This window comes from Dermatophagoides farinae, chromosome 9 (assembly GCF_024713945.1).
Source record: "Dermatophagoides farinae isolate YC_2012a chromosome 9, ASM2471394v1, whole genome shotgun sequence".
Lineage (NCBI taxonomy): Eukaryota > Metazoa > Arthropoda > Arachnida > Sarcoptiformes > Pyroglyphidae > Dermatophagoides > Dermatophagoides farinae.
Window position 1 is genome coordinate 396,544 of NC_134685.1, and position 27,776 is coordinate 424,319.

At 33.3% G+C, this 27,776-nt stretch overlaps 6 protein-coding genes across 13 annotated transcripts; 4 read left to right on the top strand and 2 right to left on the bottom strand.

Annotated features, from left to right (window-relative positions):
- The first annotated feature begins 7 nt into the window (after window positions 1-7).
- On the top strand, window positions 8-1,821 carry LOC124497885 (proteasomal ubiquitin receptor ADRM1). The gene is made up of 4 exons (XM_047061567.2): window positions 8-240; window positions 306-1,092; window positions 1,161-1,466; window positions 1,539-1,821. The coding sequence occupies exons 1-4, from the start codon at window positions 139-141 to the stop codon at window positions 1,688-1,690; spliced, it is 1,347 nt and encodes a 448-aa protein (XP_046917523.1). The 5' UTR covers window positions 8-138; the 3' UTR covers window positions 1,691-1,821.
- LOC124497685 (uncharacterized) lies at window positions 1,734-27,770 on the bottom strand. Of its 8 annotated transcripts, none has more exons than XM_075734025.1 (5): window positions 26,837-27,770; window positions 3,878-3,993; window positions 2,998-3,806; window positions 2,229-2,938; window positions 1,734-2,169 (listed from the first exon to the last, which is right to left on the bottom strand). In XM_075734025.1, exons 2-5 carry the CDS (start codon window positions 3,956-3,958, stop codon window positions 1,913-1,915), a joined length of 1,857 nt encoding a protein of 618 aa, XP_075590140.1. In that variant the 5' UTR covers window positions 3,959-3,993; window positions 26,837-27,770; the 3' UTR covers window positions 1,734-1,912. The 8 variants fall into 8 exon arrangements, with proteins under 8 accessions (XP_075590140.1, XP_075590135.1, XP_075590137.1 ...); XM_075734020.1 differs by lacking the exon at window positions 26,837-27,770 and adding an exon at window positions 5,789-6,164; XM_075734022.1 differs by lacking the exon at window positions 26,837-27,770 and adding an exon at window positions 5,789-6,053 and having other exon boundaries at window positions 3,878-4,036.
- LOC124497886 (uncharacterized) lies at window positions 6,330-16,563 on the top strand. The gene is made up of 2 exons (XM_075734029.1): window positions 6,330-12,421; window positions 12,794-16,563. The coding sequence occupies exon 2, from the start codon at window positions 14,363-14,365 to the stop codon at window positions 15,473-15,475; it is 1,113 nt and encodes a 370-aa protein (XP_075590144.1). The 5' UTR covers window positions 6,330-12,421; window positions 12,794-14,362; the 3' UTR covers window positions 15,476-16,563.
- On the bottom strand, window positions 19,400-22,168 carry LOC142597793 (uncharacterized). The gene has a single exon (XM_075734018.1). The coding sequence runs from the start codon at window positions 22,160-22,162 to the stop codon at window positions 20,246-20,248; it is 1,917 nt and encodes a 638-aa protein (XP_075590133.1). The 5' UTR covers window positions 22,163-22,168; the 3' UTR covers window positions 19,400-20,245.
- LOC142597795 (uncharacterized) lies at window positions 22,611-24,883 on the top strand. Its single transcript, XM_075734030.1, has 2 exons — window positions 22,611-22,747; window positions 22,808-24,883. The coding sequence occupies exons 1-2, from the start codon at window positions 22,681-22,683 to the stop codon at window positions 23,353-23,355; spliced, it is 615 nt and encodes a 204-aa protein (XP_075590145.1). The 5' UTR covers window positions 22,611-22,680; the 3' UTR covers window positions 23,356-24,883.
- LOC142597794 (uncharacterized) lies at window positions 24,143-27,775 on the top strand. Its single transcript, XM_075734027.1, has 4 exons — window positions 24,143-25,033; window positions 25,092-25,262; window positions 25,322-25,547; window positions 25,619-27,775. The coding sequence occupies exons 1-4, from the start codon at window positions 24,143-24,145 to the stop codon at window positions 25,840-25,842; spliced, it is 1,512 nt and encodes a 503-aa protein (XP_075590142.1). The 3' UTR covers window positions 25,843-27,775.
- The last annotated feature ends 1 nt before the right edge of the window (window position 27,776 follows it).

Here is a 27,776-nt window from a genome sequence, read left to right on the forward strand (position 1 = left end):
TTGTTACTCAAATGATCACACAACACTGTGCATGACAAGCAAAAAAAAAATTTCTTTAATTCATTCGACTTGAATTTGGATTTTAATTTTTTTAAATTATAAATTGTTTCGTTTTTGAAATTTTTTTGAAAACATTTCATGATGGCACGACCATTCTTTTTCGGTGGTAATCAATCATCACAACAAAGTCAGTATCTGGTTCAGATGAAAGCTGGTAAAATGGTTAAAAATGGTAATATGGTATGTATGTCCATTGAATTTTTATTCGTTCGATCAATGTTGATATTTTGAAATTAAATAATTAGGTAAGCCCAATTAAAGATCGTAAAGGATTGCTTTATTTGCATCAAAATGCTGAAGATAATTTGATGCATTTTTGTTGGAAAGATCGTACATCTGGCCAGTTGGAAGATGATCTCATTATGTTTCCGGATGATGCTGAATTTCTTAAAGTACCACAATGTACTACTGGCCGTGTATTTGTATTGAAATTCAAAACATCATCACGACGGTTATTTTTCTGGTCACAAGAACCAAAAGATGATAAAGATGATGAAACTGTCTCGAAAATTAATGAATACATCAATAATCCAATGGCCGCAACAAATGCAAATCGTAATAGCAGCTCTGGTGTAGGTGGTGGTTCCGCTGGCCACGGTCTAATGTCTGCAAATGATTTAGGCCTTGGATCGGATGAAGAATTTCGTAATCTATTTAGCAATGCTAACATGTCTGCACAGCAATTAATGTCAATGTTGGATGCCGGTTTAGCAGTTGGACCACATGGCGGTTCAAGTCGTTTAGCTAGCCTTTTAGGTTCTGTACAGAATGCATCGAATAATAGCGGTAGTACAACACGTAGTGGAACCAATTCCAATGGATCATCATCAACAATAGCACCGGCTCCACCGACACAAACACCAAATACAACACCTGCATTGGCTAGTTCAGAAACATCAAATACAACAACCGGTGGTAATAATTCACCAGCCGCCACTACTACAACTGGACTTAAATTATCGGATTTACAAAATATTATTTCCGGTCTCTCAACAACTGGTGATATGAATCAATCAGATAATGATTTGAATGGTATGTTTTGTTTCTTTGTGTGATCTTGAATTGAACCAAAAAAAAAAAAATTATTACCACCATTCTAGTTGATTTATCAACATCGATTAATGTTGAAGTTTTACGTCCATTATTATCGAATGATGATTTTATGAAACGTATTGGTGATATGTTACCACAACAACAATCTACTGCTTTGGATTCATCTTCATCATCATCGGCAACAACAACAGCAACTAAACCATTATCTGAACAATTTCTATCGACTGTACAATCACCACAATTTCAACAGGCATTGAATTCATTTAGCCATGCATTACAATCTGGACAATTAGGACCATTGGTACAACAATTTGGTCTACCTGAATCATGTGTTGTTGCCGCTAACAAAGGAAGTATGTGTCTTGATTTTTGTGTTTGTTTGATTGATTGATTTGTTGAAATTTCGTTTTTTCCATAATAACAAGATTTCGAAGCATTCGTCAAAGCTTTACAACAAGTAAACAAAAATGATGATGATTCTTCAAAGGACAACAACAAGAAAAAAGACGATGGCGGTAATGCTGGTGGTAAAAAAGATGATAAAAAATTTGATGATGATTCAATGGCATTGGATTGAATACTTATCTTTCCTTCTCTTAAAGAGGGTTGAAGCGAGCGAATTTTGGCTTTTTTCTTTTATTTTATTTTTATCTGAAATAAAAATTGTTTAAATAAATGAAATAAAATCAGCATTTTTCTCTAAATAAATAGCAAATGAAAATTTTTTTTAAGGTCACAGTTTTTTGTTTTGATTTGTTTTTTTTCTGTCGATTTTTTTTATCAATTTTACTTGTACTCTCTAATTGGCAGCAATGGCCAGATTACGTTCGATAAGAACATCGGCAACAGATCGACCAGCTAATTTTGAATCATCATGATCTTCGTTGAACTTTAAACATATTTGTAGCTGCGAATCTGGTTCAACAATTTGGCCCCATTTAGCCTCACCATTATCGTTGCCAATAAAATCAACTTTTAATGTTTGATTGTCTAAAAGTTTTTTAAATTCCAATGCTTCATTCGGTAGCCAATCATCACTTTCTCGTGGTCGAATACCTTGAATAAATTGAATGGATCGATCGTTAAAAAATGAATAATTCATAAAATCGACTTGCCTGATAATGAGACCCGAATCGATTGTCTTGGCACTGAACGAAATTGGCTATATAATGGTTGCAATTGATTCAGACGTAATATATCCACACAACCTTGATCGATTAGAAAACAGGTAATTTGATGTACCGATTCAGTTTGTAATAATTTAATACGTATCCATCCTTCATCATTTGTACGTAGAGCAGCATAATATTGTTCTGGCTGTAGCACATCCAATGTCAATTCAATGTGTTCATCTTGTGAATAAAATTGATTCATTGCATTCAATTTGTTTTCATGATCGGTATTAATAAATTTTACGTAAAAATGTCCAGGATGTGATATGATGGTACATCGAACCATTTTCAAATCAACATTGGCATCAGCTGCTGGTGATCGTGGATTTTCAATCGGTGTACCACCACTTATAACATCTTCTGGATCATTTGAAATGACAAGTGTCGATATATTAGAATTTGATTCAGTTATTTTCGGTGGTGGTAGAATTTCTTCAGAAGTTTTCGACATAATTTCTGATTCCTGTTCTTCATGGCCAGTAACATAAGTATTAGTAGTAGTAGTATCGTCCGTTTTTATCACAGTATCATTTATGGATTCTTTTTCCAATGGCTTTTGTTGTTGTTGTGGTTGACTAGAATCGGTTTTTGAATCATTTTTTTCTTTTGACAATGTTTCTTTCAAAAATTTAAGATTTTCATCCAATGAAACGCTAAGTGAAATGGATGAAAAAAAATCAGATTCGATTCTAAGAAAACATCATACACATACTTGCTATCATTATAATAGATTGTAATTGGTTCAGAAGATGATGTTCCATTGGCGGTGGTGGCGGTTGACGTTTTATTATTTTTATCGGTTTGTTCATCATTCGAATTTGAATTCGATCGATAATCATGATAATCATTTTTCATTGCATTCGATTTTTTATTATTATGATGATGTTGCTGATTACGCCAATTATTATCATTACTCGATCTTTGTTGATTATGATGATGATGATGTTGTTGTTTCGATGTGGATGATCCTGGCTTATAATGGCCACCACCATTATGATGATGATGATAATTATTTTGTCTACCATTTTGATGATGATGATGATTACTATTTGATAGTAAATGTTTAGCCGGATGATGATGTTTCATATTTTGTCCATTGTTATTATCGGTTTCAGAATGTTGTTGTTGTTGTTGTTGTGCTTGGCACTTTTCAATCAAATCATTAACATTAATTTCAACATCAGGATTACTATAATAAATAATCACAGGATTCGATGATGATTGTGTTGAATTTGATTTCAATTGTTGCTGATGATAATGTCCCGATGATGTTTGTTGTTGTTTATTGCCATGATGATGATGATGATGGCCAAATTTACCACCATTGTAATAATTTTTCGATTGTCCATTATTCTGACGTGGATGATGATTCGAATTCGAATGGTTATTATAATTATGGCGTTTTGATGTTGTTGTTGTTGTTGATTTCCATTTTGATGATGATGATGATGATGGTGAACCATTGGAATCATTCGAATCGATTGTCGCCGTTGTTGTTGATTTAATTGCATTATCAATCAACTGGGATTTTGAAAAGAAAAAAAAACAAATCATAAATGTCAAGAAAAATCAATCACGACACACAAACATACCTTTTCATCAACAAATGAAACGGATTTTCGTTTTTCCATATCCGTTGTTGTCGGCGTAGTTTCTTTTGATTCAATTTCCATATTTTATTGTCGATTCGAAACAATCAATAACAAATCTGTGTGCCGTGAATACAGCGAATGAAAATTGATTTTATTTCTCTAATCAAAATCAAAAAAAAAAAAATCCATTTTTGCCATAACGGGATACTGACTGATCAAAATGTAATTGTAATACTTGCCCAAATACATGCAAACATAACACACAAACACAAACATTCCATCCATCTATTCATACAATTTAATCGATTCAATCGGCAAAAAAAAGGAATGTTAAATATATGGCCAGACAGACATCGAGCCACGATTGAACATGATCATGTCTCGACGAATATATAAAACTATACCACCAATCAAACACACACACACACACACACAAATATAAACTGACCTAAATCTTTGTAAAAAAAAAAAATTTTCATCGGAAAATAAAATGTACAGAAACAACAAAAACTTGATTCAAGTTTTCAAAGATTCAATGAAACATGATTGATGTGTGTGTGTGTGAGTGGACACAGAACACTTTTTTTTCGGAGAGAAATATGAAAAACAGAGATAATGAAAGAGTTTGATACTTGTCCATGAAAATAACAACAACAACAACAGAAATGGACATTCGATCGATATATGGATAGTATATTGTTATGTAATTGCCGATGATCATCTCTTGAGGCCAAATTTGAAACGGTTGAAATTTATTCAATTACATTAATGCCAAAAATTGCCGTTAGTGGTATTTGTTGTCTATTTTTATTGATTGGAATGCAAATTGACAAAATTATTTCGAATGAATGAAATGAAATTTAAAAATAGATTCAACAACTACAACAACAGGTAGCCAAATTTGGTCAAATTAAGAAAAAAAACATTGAAACAGATGTCAAGATTTTTTTTTTGCTGTCTCCAACACCTTGTGGAGTGGCCAAGTGTTTGAATTCGAATGTCATGAGAAAATTTTCGGGCAAATAATTCATCAAGAGAGAAATTTCCACACACACACACACTTTTTCTGTTTATTTTTCAATTCCATCTACATGACAAAAATAGATAGATTTGATCGATCGATGCATTCATGTTCCGGTTGTTTATTTGATTCAAACAAACCATACACACACACAATGAGTTGACCTCAATTAGTTCAGATCAGTTCGAAATAAAAAAAAAAATTTAGGACACATAACTTACCCTGTGGATATTCAATTTACAGGAAATTCAATTTGATTTCAACCACCACAACCACACCACGACGACGACGACGACCAGAATCGACAAGAAGAATTTATAAAAATCAATGCTTGAAGAAAAAAAAATTTTCAACTACAATGACGCCGAAGACTACGACGAAGACAAAACTAATTGGGTGTGTGTTTGGTTGTAGCATGGAAACAGCAAACAAAAAAAAACGCCGAATAAACAAACAAACGCTGAGTATGTATTACATGAAAACAAAACAAAAAAAATTACCACATCATCATCAAAGCATCACACACAGACATGGAATGTTGTTCATGTTCATGTGTTCAATTATGAAATAAATAAATATTAAAAAAATGTAATCGAGACTAAATGAAAGACAAAAAGTAAATTTGAAGACGACGACTTGTGAAAATGAACTCGAAATGATTTGACATGATATCGATACGTCCGATAACGATAATTTTTTTCATCGATTTTTTTCTATTTGTTGATTGAATTATGTTGAATCATCATCATCATCATGTTTATAATTATTGATCATTTGATGATTAGTCATTTGATGATAAACAAAACAAACCAAACGATAAGCGCGTAATACAATACAAAAATTCAATCAATCAAATAACGGATATGGAAGTAAAATGTTTTTCTACTTACAATTTTTTTTTTAATGTCTTGTTTACCGGAAAATCAATAAATGATGATGATGATGATGATTTGGAAATGGAATTTTTTTTTTTTTTGGTGACAAAATCATATTTTTTTTTTTTTTTACTGATGATGATTATCGATTTTCGTCACCAGAGACAGACATTCATTTGTTCATTGAATCATTTGACTTATCTTATCACACACACACACACACACATACCACACAAATACCATTCAACTATAGCTAACCACCAGCCAGCCAGCCAGCATGAGTGTGATGATTTTTTTTTCTTTAAATGAAAAAAAAACAAAAAAAAAATGATGATCTGTTGCCAAGGCATGTGTGTGTGATGCCTCGCCTTAACAACGACGACGACGACGACGACGATGATGATGATAATTTTTTTTACAGATATTGCAGCAACAGGCAACAACAACAACAACAGCAAAAATTTTCATCAAAAGAGTGAAGTGGAGATTATAAAAATAGAAAATAAAATAAATGCCAGCCGCATCTCTTGTTCTCACTTTCTGAATCTGGTTTTTATATTTTAGATTTTTATTCACAACAGTAAAAACAGTAATTTATTGATTGAAAAACAAAAAATTTTTTTTTTTTTTTGGAGATGAAATCAAATATATATATACAAAAATGAAATTTACAAATACAGAATACAGAATTGAATAGAATACAGAAATGATGACAATGAATTGAATATATTGAAAATGCAAAAACAGACACATATATAGATAGATTTGTGGAATAATTTTTTTTTTCATCATCAACATATGTTTGGTTGGAAAATATTTTTTCATTGGCAGAAAAAAAACAACAACAAAATGTTAAAATATCCAATGAACAGAATTCAAGTATCAATACTTGTTGTTGATATTTGAATCTTGCTGAATGGAATTTTTTTTTGTCTGTTTTGTTTGATGCCATCTAGCAGATATAACTGATTGATTGTTTTATTCGGCTGATAACAGGTGGCAGTAGATAATGATGATTTAATCTCATTTCAGCTTTTTCATTTCTGCATCAAATCACAATCAATGATGATGATGATTTTGAAAAATTGGATCCAAATTCCGTTCAAATACAGGGATATAATGGTTTTTTTTCTCCAAAATGATGGTCGACGTATATTGGTTTTTTTTGATGATTATCAAAGATTCAAAAAAAATTCAAAGTATGGTTATTTTTTGGTCAACAATTGATGGCACGCGAGTGGGTGGGTGTGAAGATTTGCCCGATTAAAAAAAAAACAATACCCCCAAAAGATTAATTTTTTTTTTCTTTGGTACATATTCAAACGCCAAAACATTGTTTGTGTGTGTGTGTGTGTGTAGGTGTGTAAATAGAATTGATTGATTTATATAGATCAATTTATGTTTGTTTTTTTTCAATTTTTTTTTTTTGAATAAAAATTATCTATGTGTTTGAGTGTATATTGTGGTTGGGTGTAAATAGCAATTTGGTAACGTCATTTATGTGCATGATGGAATGGATGAGCAGCAAAAAAAAAAAAAAAAACATTTCCGGAAGTTTTTTTTGTTGTGTTCGTGTTAGTGTGTTCGTGTGTGTTGTATATATATAAAACATGCATGCATTTTTGTTGTATTGAAATTCGAATTTTTGTTACATGAATCACACATCATCCCAACCGTTCACACCAAAACACACATATATACATTCTCAAACACTATTACATTTCACCATCACCAAGCATCATTAAGCGTGTGTGTTGTGTGCATCATTCGAAAAAATTTACTTTTTTTTGTGAATTTTTTTCGCTCGAAATTTCGAAGTTACGTGCGTGGCTTATTGGACTTTCTGAATGTATTATTTCTTTTCTAATTTTAAATTCATTTTTATTTTTCTTCAATACTATCATTATTGATTAAGACTGATTACCTCAATTAACAGGTTTATTCAGGATTTGTCAAATTATTTCCAAATTTTTCTTGTCCTATTTCCATTCTTTCTCACCTTGTCCTCAATAATTGATTTTCTTTCTCCTTCCTCTTAGGTATAAAAGGATTCCAAGATTGGTCGGAAAACTTTAACTCATTCATTCATTTTAAATTTATTTTTTTTTGTCCACTAAATTTTTCAACGAAATAATTTTTGTTTACGTGTAACGTCTTAAGTCATTTACTCCAGATTCAGTTGATACAAACGAACAAAATCGGTGGAAAAAATTCAACAATACTGTAAAGAAGCAAGAAGCCAACGATCTACTAGTTTGGATTTAATACGCAGTGTTCTAAAGCCAAAACTCAAACGACAAATTGATGTTATTGTGAAAGGAATAAAATTGGCTTATGACAATTGGGAAAAATTTTACATGTTGGTCAATCTGTGATTGGTTTCGCATCAAATTGGATAAACAACAAACGAATGAATAAGTTAGCAGAAACAAGTCTGAACAATTCAAAATTGTTAACTATCACATTGCAACAACAAGAAATTATCAAAAATAAGGTGATAAACGTTTTAGAAGATTTGACGAAACAACATTGATTATTGTCCTTTTTTGGAACTGACCATAAAACATTTGGTCAAGCTGTTGTAAATAAGAACCAAGGACAAAAGGAATGAGCCATAGTGAAGTAACGACGTAAGACGGTGATTGTGAATCAACAGCAAGAAATCAAGCAGGAGTGAATTGGTGATCCAACAACCGCGTGGGAATTAGATAGAATTCAGTTATTCCCATTGCAAATAGCATCCACTAGACAGATAGCGGATGAAATCGTCGATACCGACACAGTCATAGAGTTGACCCGTTGTCGAAGTTGTGTGGAGTAAGGCAAATCTCCACTACAGATTCCCGATCAAGAGGTAGAAGTTTCATCAAACGGTATCATAACCAAAACACTAAAGTCTAAATCACTCACTCACAGTCATAAATTGCTCGCAGATCATATGGAAAAAAAGAAATCTCATTAACAAGATGAAAGACGACATAAAAAAAAGATTTTGCCAATCCAAATAATGTTATAGCTGATAATCTGGCTATTACGCCACAATCGTTAAAAACGATTCTTCCATCAAGGCGAAATATTCAAGTATACAAATAACAAAAGAAAATATTATCTTCCCGATAATATTGTTAAGGAAATTATATTAAGCTATCATCAGAATAAGGGACATATAGGTCAGAAGCAAACAGTGCTACATTTTTCCCAGTCATATTACAATCCATGACAGAATGGTATTTACTAGAGATTGTATAATGAGTTGTGAAATTTGCTCAAAAGCAAAACACCAGAAGAAGATTGGTCTACTACAGGATTGGGGCCCCACAACAGAGCCATTTCAATTTATACACATTGACACGATTGGTGGATTCCGTGAATCCTTCTCTCAGCTTCAATATTTCCATGTTGCAATTGATGCCTTTTCAGGATACGTTTGGGGAATAGCATCTAAAACCCAAAATGTACAAGATTTTATAACGAATCACCTATTCGCCATCATAAACACCTACCATTGTATGAATTAATCTTCATCCCAGTATAATTAAAATAAAACTGAACAATAACATCATAAACAGTTAAAGTGAACGCTAACTAAAATTTTATCAATATTACATCCGTTGTGAACATCGTAATCGTACAATGTATATAAAACTCCATCAAATATTCTGCTGTATCAATTTAATCAGCATTATATTTCTCCCCATCCTCACAAAATCGCAGATAAATTCGCCAGTGTTTCCGTTGATTTGGAGAAGATCAAAACATCGAGTTGCAACAGACTATGTTAACGCACAAATTGACATTCATCTCAAACCACCATGTGAGGTGATTAAATCGTCGTTCTTGAATCCAACTAACATCTCAAATGGTTTCAACTATAAGTTTGAAAAGGATACGTGTGAGAAGTTATACAACAAGCTGGTAAAAGAAACGATGCATAAAAAGTGTGGTCCTTTTCAAAGTTCTTCTAAGCCACGACGTGATATAGTGTCATTTGTGTCTGGTGTAGTGTTTACATCAATCATCGTTATATGATATCATCATATATTCAAAGTCCTTTGAAGAACATCTTCAACATATCGAAAACGTGATGACGGCATTGAGAACAGAAGGAATCTAATGATGACCGTGATTATCGTGGAAATAAGAATCTGAAAATAATCAAGTTATTTTGTTTATTAAAGAATCCAATGAATTCAATCAACAAATCTATCAAAAGATTTTGGAAGAATTGGAATTATTATCGATGAAAATTGACGAAAATTCTGATAAATCAGTATTTAATATTTTGGATTTCTTACAAATGGATTGGAACATTAATTTCTGGAATTATCATTTCGATTCAACTCATCTATTTATTGAAGAAATTAAATATAATCAAAAAAGATTGGAATAATTATGTTCTTCATCGTAAGTTGGAGATGTCCAACATTGAAAAAAAATGTTTCTTCAATCTTAATCAAAATTAATGAAATCATAGAAGATCGAAATGAAGTTAATAAAATTATCACCAATCCATTTATCGAAAGTAAGACATATCATATCATATCTTTTCTTTCCTTTCTTTTTGCTTTTTCCGGCCTAATTTCCGACAAAAAGTGGGGAGGGATGTAATGGCCAAGCATGTAATGAACAATAAATTTAATTGATCCGATTGATTGAAATTTATAAAATTTCTTTTCATTTTAAAGTGTGTATCATGTCATTTATTTAAGTTTGATTGTGTTTAATGTGATCACCTTCAGCCAATTAAATTCTGGATAAACGTGACTCTAGTGGCCGAATCAGTAAGTATTATCAATTCTCAACCCTCGACATAACTGCTTAGAAGTCTAGTGAGGAAATTCTTCCGCACGGTCTTTCAAGCCAACAGGATTCAGTCAATCTGTGACTGGATTCTACTCTATTGTTTGAGAATAATAATACTGATTAGACGAACGTTTTCCTTTATTTCTTTTGTGAGCTGTTGTTATATCAACGTTAACTATCAAATATTTCAACACACATTAATCGTTCAAACATAGCGTCCCAGACCAGGGTTTGGTCTTTTATAACACGTGTTCTAATTATCGAGTCAAATAATATTACTTATAATAATTTGGACGCCATAAAACTTCTCTTGGTAAGTTTTATCTGTAAATAAACTTTTCATTTTATTTTAATTAATTATTTAAAATGGCCACTACTAGATCCATGACTCGGGATCTAATTAAAACTGCCAAGATGAAGGTTGATTACATTAAATGATGCTGTTAAACCGAGAAGCTTTTAACGATATTCAAGCTGGACAATATCGGCATAATTTACTAATGATTATGTCAAGATATTGTGGTAGCTGCTATTTGCAAAACCAGTACCTGGAACAGCAACGATGCTATGTGGAACCGCAAAAAATAGAAACATCTGGCATAACAATCCAATACTTTTCAATTAAAGATCTTTTGAAAAGTATTGTCGTTAAACATCCATACGTCCTCGATAGCATTGTGCGTGAACAATCTTTGAATTTCAGTCCTGAGTGGGAACGTGAAGAGGATTTTACCATAATGAACGAGCTTGACATAACCGATCAAGAAAGGTTTGAAAGATTGAAAGGAAAACTTCGAATTGAAATTTCGCTAGACGATTTTACATTCGTTGGAAAAAAAGGAAGAAAATTCCTGGCTGGTTATTTGACTTGTTCAAACTTAGAATTTCGGGATCGAACAAAACGTGACCAAATCTCGATGTTTCTAATGGTAAAAAGACCGGCTCAGCACTTGAACGAAGAAATGTTCACAATTTTATCGCCTTTCGTTCAAGAAATGAAGCGATTGGGACGTGATGGAATTGATTTTTTCCACAAAGGATAGCCACTTAACGTCAAAGTGGAACTATCCAGAGTTGCCTGTGATAATCTGGCACAATATGAGATTTTGGACTTTCCAATGTCATTTGGTCGAGGAAGCACATGCCTCTGTCAAAGAGAAAATTATCCGGAATCAAAAACACATGAAATTCTAGATTTATCTGGAATTAATCTTAAAGAACTCGGTGTACTCAAAAACGTATATCGAACATGTGCATTAATTCAATTAAATGACATCTCGATAAGCAATATTGTGCGCCACCGGACATATTCCATGATCTCCAAGGTTAGTTCCATTCTGTCAATCTATGTAAGTTGGCTAATTTGAAATATTCCTCAACCTGATTCTTTCATCCCTCTGTGATAAGAAAAAGGCAATCATTTCGCTTCAAACAAATTCAAAAGCGAATGCAAAGTTTCAGCTTCTACAATGGAAAACTATTTGTAGAATATAAAAAAAAAGAAATTCTCACTATTGGCCACTGGTATATATACAAGTAAGTCTTGAATAGCTCAATATTATACGTAAACTTATATCTAAAATTATTTTAAATATATCAACAGAAACATGAAATGTTTCACCACGAATAATCGATATAGAACAACAATTATTAAATGCTGAATATTTTACAACTTTGGACATCGCTAGTGGATTCCATCACGTAAGAGTGGCCAAAGCTGATCGCCATAAGACAGCATTTGTAACAAAGTTTGACCAATACCAATGGATTGTAATGTCATTTGGCTTAAAAAAATGCCCCGGTTGTGTTCCAAAGAATAATTTGGGGACTCATTTTCCACAAAATGTGACAGAACTCTATACCATCGAAGAGTTTATTAAAATTACGAAGGACATTATTGTTCCCTATTCTAGTCAATTAAATAATTATACAAAGCAGACATGGGACTGCTTTATTATCGATTGGAACAAGAAATCGTTCAAATCCATCATTGATATTCGTCAACACTCTATTTGTCCAGCTAACAAATACTATTCAATAGAGCTAAGCCAAAAAAATCATGCAAGCTTTATTAATCGAACAATATGGCTCAAGTGAAGAAGCGAAAAAATTTATCAAACGCTGTAAGGTGATTGTCACAAAACGCCTTCCAAAGAAAAATTCATTGGCCATCATTGGACCACCACCTGGCAGTGGAAAAACATATTTTCTCAAAAGTCTCACCAATTTAGTGTGGAATGTTGGCTACATTGAATCCAACATTAACCAAAAATTCAAATTTTCCTTTTGAGAATTTATACAATCGATACCTGGGTGTTATCAATGAATTTAATTGCAGTGAATCTCAACGCGAAAACTACAAAAAAGTTTTTGACAACAAGCAAATGGAATTTGAAGAAATCAACTTGATTGAACCAACATCGCAGAACAACTTGGTTAACCACTTGATTGAATATATTTATAAAAAATGTTACAATCCACGTCAAGCCAACATTCTCATCAAAGCAGTCAACAACATAACATCAACAACAACATTGACGAAATCGCTAAAAGACAACTTGTTAGACTTGGCTCTGAGTTACAAGAATCACTCACAGCCTTCTTTAACCGAATTCTATCAAAAAATAAATTTCTGTTCAACATCAGAAGACTGCAGGGACTTATTGTCCATAATAGCTGGTCAAATGGGTTTGGAACCGAATATGAAAACCTTCGAGATGTTATCACCAACATCACCAGAAAATATCACAACAGCAGCGGGATATGGGGCCTGCACGGAGCAAATACCAGATTCGCCCATATCCACTGACTCCACATGTGTACATCATACTCAAACGGGGACTGTAAATGCCGGATCACCGAGTACCTCCGCAACAATGGCTATACGATCCACTGGGACAAAAGATATAGCCAGGAAGGCCTTGCCAGAAGACTCGCGCAGTCTACTATATATCTATTCCAACGAGAACGACAATTCATATGTGTCCGAATCGCTGGAAGAAGACAGGATTTCGGAGGAGAACTGCTGGCTCGAATTAAAGTTTACAGAGAGATGCGGCGATCGCAATCGAGTAATTTGGCACTCGAAGCAGATTGCGTCGAAAGATGGACCAACCATCATTGATATTCGTCAAAACTCTATATGGCCATCTAACAAATACTAGGTTTTGCATTAGAAAAAATTAAAATGCAAAACTTGATGAAAATCTTAAAGAATCCCAAGCCGAGATTGAAAAATTGTAAGACTAACTGATCGACATCGAATCTATCGCTGGACAATCATCACGAATCGACCAAGACATAAGACATGGCAAAAAAAAAATTTGCATCCGAACAAACGAAAACAATTCAACTACAGTTGGATGAATGTAAATCTAGTCAAGTGGAACGGGAAAAATTTAATTGAAATTGTAACTTTGAAAACTAAATTCTGTATACAATTAGTTAAAAATAGGCATAACTCTTTTCAACATTTTGTTAATGGTAAAATTTGGTCTCTACTTGGCGACCAGAAGCCTTATTTTCTTAACTTATTCTTGTTCCGTTTCTAGCTATGATGAATGGCAAGAAACTTACAGGAATTACAAATCCTAAATTGCATTTCATTAGTCATTATCCTAACTTGGCGGCATTTTATGGCCGGCTCGTCGATTTTAAAACTGAAAAATTGTGATCATTATCGACGAAGAAGAGCAATTTGAAGACGAACCATTTATCAGTAGTGATCGCGTTGAATGCCAGTTTTTGACTGAGGTAAGAAATTCTTTGTCAGATTATGAATATTCTATGTTTGAACTGTGGGCGGAAAAGATGATTGAAGGCCGAATTCTTTACAGTTGGACTGGAGTGTCCATTCAAAAGACTTTTCCTACCTTAATTAGATCTATTCCATTATTTAGTAATAATCTTAAGGATTATCTTGTTCGGATATCCAATTCATCATTCTTGCAAGATAAATTTGCTATGATGAATCCCAACTACATCCAACCTAAGAAATATTCATTAGGAGACGATGGTAGTTGTTTTTATTACATTCCACTTATGGAAATTTTAGTCAAATACATTCTGAATGATGATTTGGTCAAGATCATCAGACAAGAAACTTCCGAAAATGTTTCCCAGTATGTTAGAAACAATGGGTTACATGGAAGACTTCGATTGATGATCTATGGCGATGAATTCGGAGTGTGTCGTACAGTTAGGGAATCGTCCGACAAATATAAAGAATACGTTCTTTATATTGATGTAGACAATAGAGTTCAAAATTCAAAAATTAAAGACATTCATTTAGTCTTAATTTGGCGTTCCAGTGACCTCAAAAATTCTGGTCGATCGCTGGAACATGTAACTGCTCCACTTTGTCAAGACATCGCTAGATTGACAAATGATGGTATTTCCTATGTTCTGGATGGCGAAAGCATCAGAATTCCTTTCTGTGTTTCGCATATTCTAGGCGATAATTTAGGCGTAGCACATTTGTTAGGGTTTCGCATGTCGTTCGGCCGTGCTTTCATTTGCAGGTTTTGTGGACTCCAATATTCCGGTTTAGAATCATTGAACAATAATGTTTTCCCCTTAGCGATTTATCAATCGTATGAATCTTACAATGAAGATTTAAATCGTGTGCTTTCTAACAAGCGCTATGAAAGTCCATACGGCATCAAGTGTAGGTCGGCTTTCGACAAGATTAGAATAAATTGTTTTCAGATTGCTCCACCCGATTCGATCGGTGATATATCAAATATGAATGAAATGATGAAAGTAATCTATAATTTGAAAATTTTCAAGAATTATTCTTCTGAAGAAGAACTGTGGAAGAAAGCTGCCAAATCGGAAATAGCTAGCAAAAATGTTAGCAAAAATGCTAGCGAAGATGATACCGAAGATGAAAGTGATTAAAAAAGCGAAGCGTATTTCCGAGTGGATGAACGACGAAAATGGCGTGGCGTAATGGTCATTTTTCTTACTTTTCCCTGACCCAACAAGTTGAACTTTTGATCATTTTAAGAACTTATGTCCAGCCATTATTTTATTAATTTATTGATTAGTCATTGACCAAAACTAGTCGTTTGTTTAGTATTTGTTATTTATAATAGAGCAATCGAGCAAAAAATGTGCATCATAAAATTTTACTATCATGATCAAAGGACCACTTTTACTATATAAACGATTGGAAAACTGGCATTCGTCACGATAATTTCATCACTTTGTTTCAAGAACAAGATCGTGTAACTTCGACTGATTTTTGCTACAACCATTTTTGTCGTGATAAGTCAAATATTGAAATCACAACTGCTTTCTGCATCCGCTTTATAAAATTGGCGTGGATTATTCAACGAAATTCTTGGCCAATAAAAGACGAAAAACATAGGGAAAAAATCCGTGAGTAAGATTATTGTCAATTTGCAGGTACAAAGTCCGTCATTTTTTCCTGCCACACATACACAAAAAACCGTCACTCAGTCGAAATGGTTGACAAAGTTAATAAAAAAACCAACCAAAGATGACATTAAAAAATTAGGTGACGACATTCAAGAAGTGTACGACCAAGTAGAAGATTTGGTTTCGCGCTTTCCGACTGACCTGACCGAAAACAACATAAAAATCTATTATAAAGAAATAATGAACATCGTACGAATCTGCGGTAAGATTGTCCCATAGACAGAAAAATGGCAGCGAAAAGGAGTCAAGAACCTGGATAAACTCCTTGGTTTGCTCAAGACCATCGTAGAAATTCAGTCAAGACTAGATAGCTACCTCAGGAGAATCCGAGTGGCTTCGAACGATTCAGATCCGTCATAAGAAGCATTAAAGACGCCTTCACACCAGACAATTTCCAAACATTTAAACATCACCGATAATTTTGTTATCGGATAATAATTTAATAAACACATAACACAACAATCTTTATCTTGTAGAGATCACACTATTTTGCAGTGATTTCATTTGAATAAAGTTAAATTTTTTATATTATTATATATTTTAAACTTACAATAGATTTCACGGTTTGTATAAGTATATTTCAGATTATGAGATTGAACATTTAATTTTTTCCAAATAGGGATAAACGGGTCCACATCGGAAAAGTAAAACCCTATCATTCTAATTAATTCCTGATTTAACGTAATCATTAATTAAAATTTCAAAACGCAAAATGGAAATCTGCAAAATCTTCATTTTTTTTCTCCTTATGATAATCGGGGGATTTGTGAATAATGAAAGTTTAAATTATCCGATTATTTGGAGAGAATCAAACCACGATATCTCCACGCAATTGATAAAAGCGGATATTCTGATCCATCTAGGATCGCCATGTGACATCTTGGAACAGATTAAAAAAACAAACGATTCGAATATTCGGATTCGCAAAAGGCCGGCATAAGATGTTGCTTTTTCATTTGGATATAGATAATCCAATCAAATGGAAAACCAAAGCCGATTCTATCCCGTCTGTCCTGATGGTGGAAAGATCTTCATCTCTAAAAGCCAATGGATTGAAAATAATTCTTGAACCCATGTTCGAGGATCTGAAACTCCTTGCGGTAAATATCCAACAATTATCTTTATTATTTAAATAAATTAATTTTTCTTTATAAAGCAAAATGGCATCTATTTTCCAAATCACAACACTACCTTGTTGGTTCAGTTAGCTTATGTAATTGGTGACAACCTTTCAGTTGCTGAGCTACTAGGTTTTAAACGAACATTTGGAAAATACTTGACATGCAGGTAATTCAACATCGATGTGCTTTTAAAGTTTTTAATTTCTATTATTTAATTCAAGATATTGTTCCAAGTGAGGAATGATTTCTGTCACATCAATTTGGAGAACAACATTCCGATCAACCAAAAACCGTATCGTACAGCAGTGGTGGATCAGAAACGAATCGACGCCCAGATTAATGATCTATTAGATCAAAATCTAATTCGAAGATCTACTTCGGATTATTCATTTCCCGTGGTTCTAGTGAACAAGAAAGACGACGGCGAGAAATCAAGATTATGCGTCGACTTCCGAAAACTGAATACCATCACCATCCCGGAAAGATACCCCATGCCAAACATCAAAGATATCGAGGACCGACTCCTAGGGGCTAAGATTTTCGCCACATTGGACATATCATCAGGTTTTCGACTTCCATCACATCAAAGATATCGAGGACCGACTCCTAGGGGCTAAGATTTTCGCCACATTGGACATATCATCAGGTTTTCATCACATACCGGTAGCCGAAGAAGACAAACGAAAAACAGCCTTCGTCACAATGCATGAACACTTCGAATGGAATGTAATGCCATTCGGACTGAAAAACGCTCCGGCGATTTTCCAGAGAATAGTGTACAACATACTAAAAAGAAACGGCCGACAAAATTCGCCAAAAATTGGAATCCAAGTTATACAAAATTCTTCCATTTTTGTTTACAAACGACAAAATCGTATTGCAGATATGGCCCCACTAGATTTGCCAGTGGAACATAACCTAGCGGATGATGGTGAGATCAACAACCATAACAATGGTGAAATCAACAACCATAACAATGGTGAGATCAACAACCATATCAATGGCGAGATCCACAACCATATCAATGGTGAGATCAACATCCATTTAGCCCAAGAAGAACGACGGTTCGAGATGGAGGGGATGTTCCTTTGAATGAAAGTATTGATATTCATCGTATATCGAAGAAAAATTTCAAAGATTATTCAAGTTTAGACCTTGTTATGCGTAGACATACTAATCAGTTTTTGTTTAATTATCAAATTTGTCATACAAATTTAGTAATGGTATCTTTAACATCATCTACGAGACCAATTGGTAAATATGAACATGAACTTGGGTCATTAAGTCGGATACCGATATCTCTACCAAAAAGTTGGCTGGCAACTGTCAAAGATTATTTAACGCATGGTTATTATAACTATCAATGTATTATCCAATATTTTCTTGGACACATTAATAATTTTAACGGCTTAATGTACATTGATGATAGTTATATTCCACCATTATCATTTCCGACTATTACATTATTTGAATTAATAATTCAAAAAAGTATCACTGAATGTATAGAGAAAGAAGTCCACGAATGTCGAAAATATATTTTGTCAAAGCTTTTTCAATCTAAAGAAGAATTATTAGATGTGATTAATTCTAATATACTTATTAATAGTTGTATTCGTGATATTATGAATAGAGTTGAACGATCTTCTTATCGTGAAAATTGCGGCCGCGCATTATGTCTCTCACATCATATACTGGTTTCAACATGGACCTCATTGGATTCGAGAAGATGCGGCCAGGAGATTGGGCCTAGTTACGGCACAAAATCCTCGAATACGTGAGCTTCGTGATGTAAGACAATTCCACGTCTTCAGGAATGGGGTGATTGCTCCCGAGTTCAGGGAGCCAGTTGAAGTGGTGGATGGCCATAACCGTAACGGAGAACAGTGATTGCTGTGGTGGATGGATAGTGAAAATCATAGAAATGGATATGACCATCGATGTGGTTTCGGAGAAAAATTTAAGAAGTGGCGAATTAATATCCATTTCCAGTGTCATGAGAATTCCCCATTGCTGCACCCTAGAATCCTGTATTGAGTGACATTCACAAATACAGTGAAATCTAGAAAGGATAGAAGCACATGACATATATGTGTGCCCTGGTAGTGCGAAAAGGCTGAAAGTCTGAAAATCTTTCTGATAAACATCTTTTTTGGTTCTGAAAATGTCTGAGAACGTCAGAAATTTTCTGAATCTGAAAATTGACAAAATAATTCTTAATCTCCTTATTATGGCTTAAAAAATCTGAACACACTTTGTATACAATTAATTATAATTATTTTTTTTATTAATTATAATGTTGCAAATTATCTTGAGACTAAATTAAATATATCATATTTGATCATATTTAATATATAATATATCATATATATATTTGGTTGTGTATTCAATTAGTGAATTAAAATTTATTGATATTGATTGATTATTTACAAAACAAAAAAACCGAATACTGAAACAAAAACATTATTATTTATGTGTTTAATAATTACAAATGTTTGTTGAAAATGTCAAATAAATAGTTGACGCCATTTACATTTGCATATGTTGCAAGCTCGAAAAAATCAGAACACTTTAATTTAACGGTCATCGTAGAAATCTTTGAAAATGTTTTGATGTATGAAAAATGCAAATTTTCTAATTTTCTTTCTGTTGTTCTCAGCAGTAATTTTTGGCAATTTAAAAATTCATTACAAATCAAATAAGTTTCATTTCTATCGTTTTTGATGATTTTTTCCACGATATAATATTTTCCAATTTCTGTTTTGATGCAATGATTTGTCGATTTTGCTGCGGTTTGATTGCTGAGATTGAAATGTGCCTTGGCCAAGTAATTTATTTTCTGCACCGATTGGTTTATACACTTCCTGGAAAACTTTGATGGGTGTGTTGTTTGGACACAGTTTCGGCATATAATTGTAGAGAGATTTTAGAAACATTTCTGACATGTGAGATGTATTGTTTCGGCAAGACGAAATGATGGATTGGTAGGTCAGAAATTTTTTCATAACTTGTTGAGTTACGTTTGTCCCAGTCTTGACGCGTTTTGCAATGAGCCCCATTGTGTTCTCGGTAAAATATGCGGTCTGAACCGGAAGGGGCCCATAATTTTTTACCATGTCCAGAAAGTGAGCGAGAAAATGGACGTTGATTTTCCACATGAATCTTTCCTTGCTTGAATATACTTGGTCGAATGATGTGAAAAATTTTGCAATTTCAGAAACAACAAATCCGTCATTTTTGATATCATACGTGATGATAATTTTGACAGAATAAATGCCAATTGTTTGAAATTTTCGCATCTTCCTCTTTCAACAATTCCTTCAAAACATATGAAACCATAAAAAAAAAGAAGTTCATAGTCCATACTTTTTAAATTTCGTTTTTGCGACAATTGAGGCATCGCTTTCAGAACACCTTCAGGAAATTTAATTGATGAAAGTCGTTCATCCACAATGCTCAATTGTGTTTTGTTTAATTTTGTTGTTTTCAATTCATTTTTTTTTTCGTTTGGTAATACTTGATACCATCTTTTCGTAGCCAAATCATCATCTAACCATCTATTGATGATACTCTTCACCGTACCCAAATATTGGGAATGCATTGCTTCCGGTGGACATATTATCGACATGTCAACGTAGGATAATTTCATAAGCTGGCAATTTCCTTTGATGCCCATAGTTGACTTTCCACGATTATTACTGGCAATGCTCCGCCAGCTTATATTTGTCCGAAGTTTGAAGTCAAATGATAAAGAATTGTCGTATTTTCTATTTGGTATATACAACATTGACTTGAAATCATTGTCATACGTGCCTTTAATCTCACAGCATTGGCATCCGTAATAACCATTGAATTGTGTGCTGTTTAAAAGAACGGCTCGTGCTGGTGCATCTGCAATTGCTAGAAGAAGTTTAACAAAAAACTTTTTTTCATTACCATCAACATCGATAATTATTGGATCGGTGGACAATGAGACGAGTTCATCAACAAGTGGCTTTATAACGATATCAGAGGATGGCTTACAACTACCAGAATGAAGTGCAATAAGCATAGGATTGTTTATACGTTCTTGAAAAGGAAGTTCATTTAAATAGGCGCAAAGTGGCCACATACTTTGAGAGCCATCGTTTGTGTAAGCTACACCGTCCCAAGTCAATGTCAAAGTTAGGGTAGGAATTGAACATGATGATGATGATGTTACGAGTTGGCGATATCGTTCTGAATTGGATAAATCGTGGAAAAATTTACTTTCTTTCGGGCGTGTAATTCTCAATTTTGAATAATACAATGGAATTTGATGATGAAGCCACTTGGAGAGAGGGATGTAACAAAAAAATGATGAAGAATCGCTTTTCATTTTTTGTGATGGAATAATTCGACAAGATTCATGACTGTAGCAACAAGTTGTTGGAATATTTAATTCGTTAACTGGCCCAATGATATCTCCACATTGCGAATAAAAATATTTATAAATTGTAGGCGTAAACGAATTTGGGACTTTTGTAATTATGGTGTCCCAGTCCGAACACGATACAATAGGTTCGCCACCAGTAGTGCAACAATGACGATATGCCATGTTGTTTAGAGATTTAGAAAAGATTTCAATCTCTTTGTTTGTGGTATTGAATCTTGCCTGATGCAACAGAATTATCATAATACGTTCCATTTCATTCATTTCGATTCTCCGAGAAAAATTTTCAAATTCAATGGTTGATTCTTGATGTACGATTTCATCATCACCATCATCGCTATCAGATGCATATTTTTGAAGGTCATCATCATCATATATAATTCCAGGTTCAACGTGATATTTATTAATTATAGTTTCAGCAGAACTCCCAGCAGGAGATTCTGAATCCGAGACTTGTGCATTGCGATTCAAAACTTTATTGACAAAAGTTGAAAATTTTTCATTTCGTCTTTGAACTTTTTTCAAAAAAGATTCACTATGATAACTTTGGGAAAAGGATGGCATTTGTTGATCAGCCATTTCGTGTTGTTTTTCCGATTCATCAGATCGCTTCATGGTGATAAACGTGATAATTAAACAAAAATAAATCAAACAACAACAATCTCGAAACTCGAAGGAAGAGAAAAAAACAGGCAAGTGCAAAAAAATTGTCAATATAAAAATTGTCGATACTTGTTGAGTATTACGCTTTTGTGAAAGCGAAAAAATAACTGCAAAAAAATGATTTTGGTGTGCGCGTACTCATGTCAAAGCCCCAAACATACATGAGTGTGAAAAAATGTGTATGTTTGTGCTTCGCGAAGACTAAATTTTTTCACACTACTGTCCAATGTGCGGAGGGTGTATGTTCAAAAAATGCTTCTTCTTATCAGTTATGAGCTGCACCGAATTCGATTTTTTTCTTTTTATTTTCGTGTAACATTGCGGTTTTTCTGCCATTGTTTCGCCGTTGTTTGAATGGATTACTTCGTCATCATTTGAAAAAAGTATTTCGTCATCATTTGAAAAAAGTATTTCGTCATCATTTGAAAAAATAATTTCGTCATTATTTGAAAAGATTTGTGTGGTCGAATATGGTTTCCATAATTAATTTTTGCAATTCAAGCGAGGAATATTCATCATTTATTAATTATATGCAGGGTGAGTATTCGGTTTTTGCTTTTGAGAATGTTTTGTTTTTTACCTCATGTTCTTTTTCAGAAAATCAAATTAATACAGTAGATGAATTCAAAGATCATCTACAATACAATGTATTGTCGTTTTTGCGAGCATTCACTAATCTTAATTTTGGAAAACTTGAAACGGACCTTGCAGTTTTTGAAGAAAATGAAAATAAAAAGAATGAACGAAAAATTGATGAAGACGATGAAATTATTAATAATATTATTGATGATGAAGATTGCCAATGTGAAAATTTATGTTGTGCAAAATTAAGACAAAAATTGAATCATTTGTCCGAAAAAGTTGATACGATGGAAATATGGATAAAAAATGAAATGAAAAAAATCGACAATCCATTAGTAATCAATAATTCTATGAAAAATGGAGATTTTTTATTGGAAGATAAATGGCTAGTCAAAGGCGAATTTTTACATATCGCCGCTAGAGATAGTGGCAATAGCGACCTGGCTAACCTTTTAGATTCGGTTTTTGGAAGAAAAATCTTACAAAAATACAAGTCGATTAAAGATCTTCCAAACGAGCTTAAAAAAACGATCGATTTATTAATTGGTAAGTCACTTCAATAAACTTTCTTCAACCAATATCATCGCAACATTTAGAGCATTATTCAAGGGCAAAAGTCGTTGAAAAAGGAGGAGAGTATAATAAAATAAAAAATAATGCTAAACAACGAATAAACAAACGTTTTGACAATTGGAATCGGTACCAGTTGAAAAAAGTAAGTCTTTTATATACATTATTATGTGATCGTACTTATATTTCATTTTGATTTTTTTACAAAACAGAATTGTCAGTCAAATCACCATCCACATCAAATGATGATTAATTAAATGTTGCAATATCATCATTTTTCGCTTATTTTTTTATTTTTTCCAGTCATTTTTTTAAATTTGTAATAACCTATGTTTATATCTATGTTAATAATTAATTTTTGTTAATTTATTATCCTAATACAAATTAAAATATATATAATAAATAATATATAAAAAAAATTTCAGAAATCAAAATGAGTGAAATGAAAGAAAATTCCAGGGAAATCTATTGCCTACAGTGGTGTCTGAATGTTGTCAGACTTAGCTAAATTCAGCATCAAAAAAGTACCATAAACGACCCAGAATTCTGACGTCTGAAAGAAGTCTTTCAGACGTTTTCGCACTACCACTAGTGGTGTCTGAATGTTGTCAGACTTAGCTAACTTCAGCATCGAAAAATCACCATAAACGACCCAGAATTCTGACGTCTGAAAGAAGTCTTTCAGACGTTTTCGCACTACCAGGGGATGGTCGTCGCTATGAATAGGTTGGCTATCATTCGGACGGAGCAGTTTAATCTGTTCATTGTTCACGAGTCGATATGTACCAACCGACCAACAACCATATCAATGGTGAGATCAACAACCATATAGCCCAAGAAGAAGAACAACGACGGTTCGATCATTGGGCTGCACGTTATGTCGCTCATATCATATACTGGTTTCAAAATCTAATTCGAAGATCTACTTCGGATTATTCATTTCCCGTGGTTCTAGTGAACAAGAAAGACGACGGCGAGAAATCAAGATTATGCGTCGACTTCCGAAAACTGAATACCATCACCATCCCGGAAAGATACCGCATGCCAAACATCAAAGATATCGAGGACCGACTCCTAGGGGCTAAGATTTTCGCCACATTGGACATATCATCAGGTTTTCATCACATACCGGTAGCCGAAGAAGACAAACGAAAAACAGCCTTCGTCACAATGCATGAACACTTCGAATGGAATGTAATGCCATTTGGATTGAAAAACGCTCCGGCGATTTTCCAGAGAATAGTGTACAACATACTAAAAAGAAACGGCCGACAAAATTCGCCAAAAATTGGAATCCAAGTTATACAAAATTCTTCCATTTTTGTTTACAAACGACAAAATCGTATTGCAGATATGGCCCCACTAGATTTTCCAGTGGAACATAACCTAGCGGATGATGGTGAGATCAACAACCATAACAATGGTGAGATCAACAACCATATCAATGGCGAGATCAACAACCATATCAATGGCGAGATCCACAACCATATCAATGGTGAGATCAACATCCATTTAGTCCAAGAAGAACAACGACGGTTCGATCATTGGACCGCGCATTATGTCTCTCACATCATATACTGGTTTCAACATGTCCGAATCAAGCAAATAAAATGGGTCAATGGCCCAGTTTCCGTTATTAACCAATTGGAAATATGCGGAAATGCTGTCCAGGTATGTAGCCCTTATTTCGAAGAGCTGATCTCAATTTTTTTTACTTCAATACATCCAGAAATTAGAGTTCTTTTTCAGACTGATTGAAATTTATCCAGAATGGCTGAATAATCCACCAAACATTTTTCCACTTTACGAGGTGGCTCGAAAAACAGTTTTTAAAATCTGTTCTCCATCGAGCATTTATGATTATAGCCTCTTTAGATCAGAGGTGGAAAAATTCGTAGAGGTATATATTATTTATTTTTAATCTCAATCATTGCTAATGAATATTTTAAAATAAAACAGATGATGAAAATCAATGAGATAAAAAGAGCAAAAGCTCATTTTATCTCTCATTATCCTTCATTGGTTGGATTTTATGGTGGCAGTTTAGTATCGTATTCATCTAGAAGATTCGAACGAAAAAATAAAGAGGTGAAAAGCCTCATTTTGCATTCAAGAAACTTCAAAGATGTTGCATATTCACTATCTTGGCTTCATCAAGCCAAAAGAATTACTGTGAAAAAAACTGGTAAGAACAAACAAATTTATAAACCTTGGTTCTTTGAATTATTCATCTAATTCTTCCATTCAACATATTAGCACCAGAATCGTGGCCCTTGAATAGGAACATTGTCCGTGCCATCGTTCAAGGAGAATCGGAAGAAGCTATCTCTATCATAAAAGCCAAAGAACTAAAGACTGTTGATGACAAGCCCCTTTTATTTTCCATTCGAAAGTGTGTAATTCTGCAGCAAAATCGATTCGAAATCAATGGAAGAAAATACGATGTGAAAAGAAAGATAAAATCTTGCCTGAAGAAATAGTCCAAGTAAAGATGGATAACAAGTATGTCTATTTTTATTGCTATACTCAGAATATGACAAGAGACGGCGAAGAAATCTCTTGCCAGAATCGAATTTATAAAGTCAGGAAGGGAAGAAACATCACGATAAACCAACAAACAGTCCACTTCCAAAGAATGCGAATCGAATTTCTCGCCAATTTAGATCCAGAATTGTTGGAAGTCATAAATGATAAAACGTATAACGATGAAGATAGGAGTGTAATTCTGAAAGATTTGGAAAATATAATTGAACAAGAACATCGAGTTGTGACCCAAATCACTATTTCTTATTTGAGATATTATATGATCTGATAATCTTATAAGCCAGCAAGATTTGTTAACATCATTGTATTTTGTCATCAACGTAGAAAAAGATTATCTTATACTTCTCGATCAAACTTCTTACAATAATTCATTCATATTTCAATTTCAATCATATTTTGGTGCCAATAAAAAAAATTAAACGAGAAAATTTCGGAAAGCAAAAATTATTCAGAAAGAAAAAAGTTTCCGGGAATCATTCTAAACAGCAGCATCATATGAGGCTGCGCAAATCAGTTTGGTTATTAACCACCATAAAAGTGGTTTTTTTTTTGCTGCGTATACCATAAAAATAACGAGCCTGGTTCTAAAAATAATTTTTTCGTTTCAGCAAACACAAATACAAACGCAATAAAAACCAAAGTGGTGTAACAGTAATAAGCATGTGATGATATGTGCGCATTTGATTTGGATAGATGGATGATAATGTGATTCAAAAAAAAAAAAAAAAAACAAAATCGAATGTAAATGCGTATGTTGTTAAACTGAATGTTGTGTGAAAATGTATTTGTGTTTCGTGTGTATGAGTCATGCAAATGAATTTTGTTTGAAAATTTTGTTCATGTGTGTTATGGCGTTCAAATTATAACCAGAAAAAAAATGAAATCTCTATTTGGGATATTGCAAAAAAAGAAAGGCAAATCTTCACTTACCGCACTACGCCCCCCATCACACCAGCATAGAGAAATGGATCGATCGATTATCATCATATATCGGGACAGGAAATTATTTGGCCATCATCACGACAATTACGAATCGGGAAAAGAAAAAAATTTTGCTTCTTTTGGGAAAAACTTTGAAGCGAATTTTAGCACACAAAAACAAAATAATTTTCCAACCAACCCGGCCAAATAAAGTAATCAACAAAAAAAACAAGTAATGCTCGAAACAACAGTCGAGCATAAAATGAAACAAAATGGCGATGATGGCTGGATTTTTCATATCATCGAATACAATCGAAAAAGAACATGCGTAATAACAAAAAAAAACAGGTCAACAAATATGGGAGTGGTGATGGTCATCATCATCATCATTATCACCAATACTGCTACAACTATTTTTGTTGGTATGCTTGCCACAAATGAATGGAAGTGAAGAAAATCAAACTTGTTGTGTGAAGTGTTGTGAACATTAAAACAATTTTATTACATGAGCAGCAATGCCTATTCTCAATGGCGAAACGATCAAAAAAAAATGTACAAACAGAGACAAATATATGACAGCCATAGATTTGCCCATAGGCTATTTATTTTTTACAGGATTATTATCTCAAACGACCACGATTTATGAAAAAATATGTGCAATGCTTTCAATTATGTGATTAGAATTTTTATGAGAAAATATTCGATGATCTTTTATGGTCAAATTAGTAGTATTGAACGTCAAAAAAATGTCTAAAACTTCCAAAAGAACATTGTATACAACCTCAAAGTTGAAATCGATGGTGAAAGAAAATGCAAAATGGGAAGAGTTTTTAGTGGAGAAAATAAGTACGAAATTTTTTTTTTATCATCGTCATGATTAATTTTTTTCATCATTTTTTATTTTTTCACAACGCTGTGATAATTTCAAAATTGACAATAAAATAAAAAT

What these genes read in the sequence shown, in the direction of transcription:
- LOC124497885 (XM_047061567.2), top strand. Translation starts at nt 139, where the DNA reads ATGATGGCACGACCATTCTTTTTCGGTGGTAATCAATCATCACAACAA. An exon ending in ATCAGATAATGATTTGAATG is followed by an intron (nt 1,093 to 1,160) that starts GTATGTTTTGTT and finishes CCACCATTCTAG; the next exon opens with TTGATTTATCAACATCGATT. An exon ending in TGTTGCCGCTAACAAAGGAA is followed by an intron (nt 1,467 to 1,538) that starts GTATGTGTCTTG and finishes CATAATAACAAG; the next exon opens with ATTTCGAAGCATTCGTCAAA.
- LOC124497685 (XM_075734025.1), bottom strand. Translation starts at nt 3,958, where the DNA reads ATGGAAATTGAATCAAAAGAAACTACGCCGACAACAACGGATATGGAA. An exon ending in TTTCATTTGTTGATGAAAAG is followed by an intron (nt 3,807 to 3,877) that starts GTATGTTTGTGT and finishes TCAAAATCCCAG; the next exon opens with TTGATTGATAATGCAATTAA. An exon ending in GATTCGGGTCTCATTATCAG is followed by an intron (nt 2,170 to 2,228) that starts GCAAGTCGATTT and finishes AATTTATTCAAG; the next exon opens with GTATTCGACCACGAGAAAGT.
- LOC124497886 (XM_075734029.1), top strand. Translation starts at nt 14,363, where the DNA reads ATGTTTGAACTGTGGGCGGAAAAGATGATTGAAGGCCGAATTCTTTAC.
- LOC142597793 (XM_075734018.1), bottom strand. Translation starts at nt 22,162, where the DNA reads ATGAAGCGATCTGATGAATCGGAAAAACAACACGAAATGGCTGATCAA.
- LOC142597795 (XM_075734030.1), top strand. Translation starts at nt 22,681, where the DNA reads ATGGTTTCCATAATTAATTTTTGCAATTCAAGCGAGGAATATTCATCA. An exon ending in ATTTATTAATTATATGCAGG is followed by an intron (nt 22,748 to 22,807) that starts GTGAGTATTCGG and finishes GTTCTTTTTCAG; the next exon opens with AAAATCAAATTAATACAGTA.
- LOC142597794 (XM_075734027.1), top strand. Translation starts at nt 24,143, where the DNA reads ATGTACCAACCGACCAACAACCATATCAATGGTGAGATCAACAACCAT. An exon ending in TATGCGGAAATGCTGTCCAG is followed by an intron (nt 25,034 to 25,091) that starts GTATGTAGCCCT and finishes CAATACATCCAG; the next exon opens with AAATTAGAGTTCTTTTTCAG. An exon ending in AATTACTGTGAAAAAAACTG is followed by an intron (nt 25,548 to 25,618) that starts GTAAGAACAAAC and finishes TCAACATATTAG; the next exon opens with CACCAGAATCGTGGCCCTTG.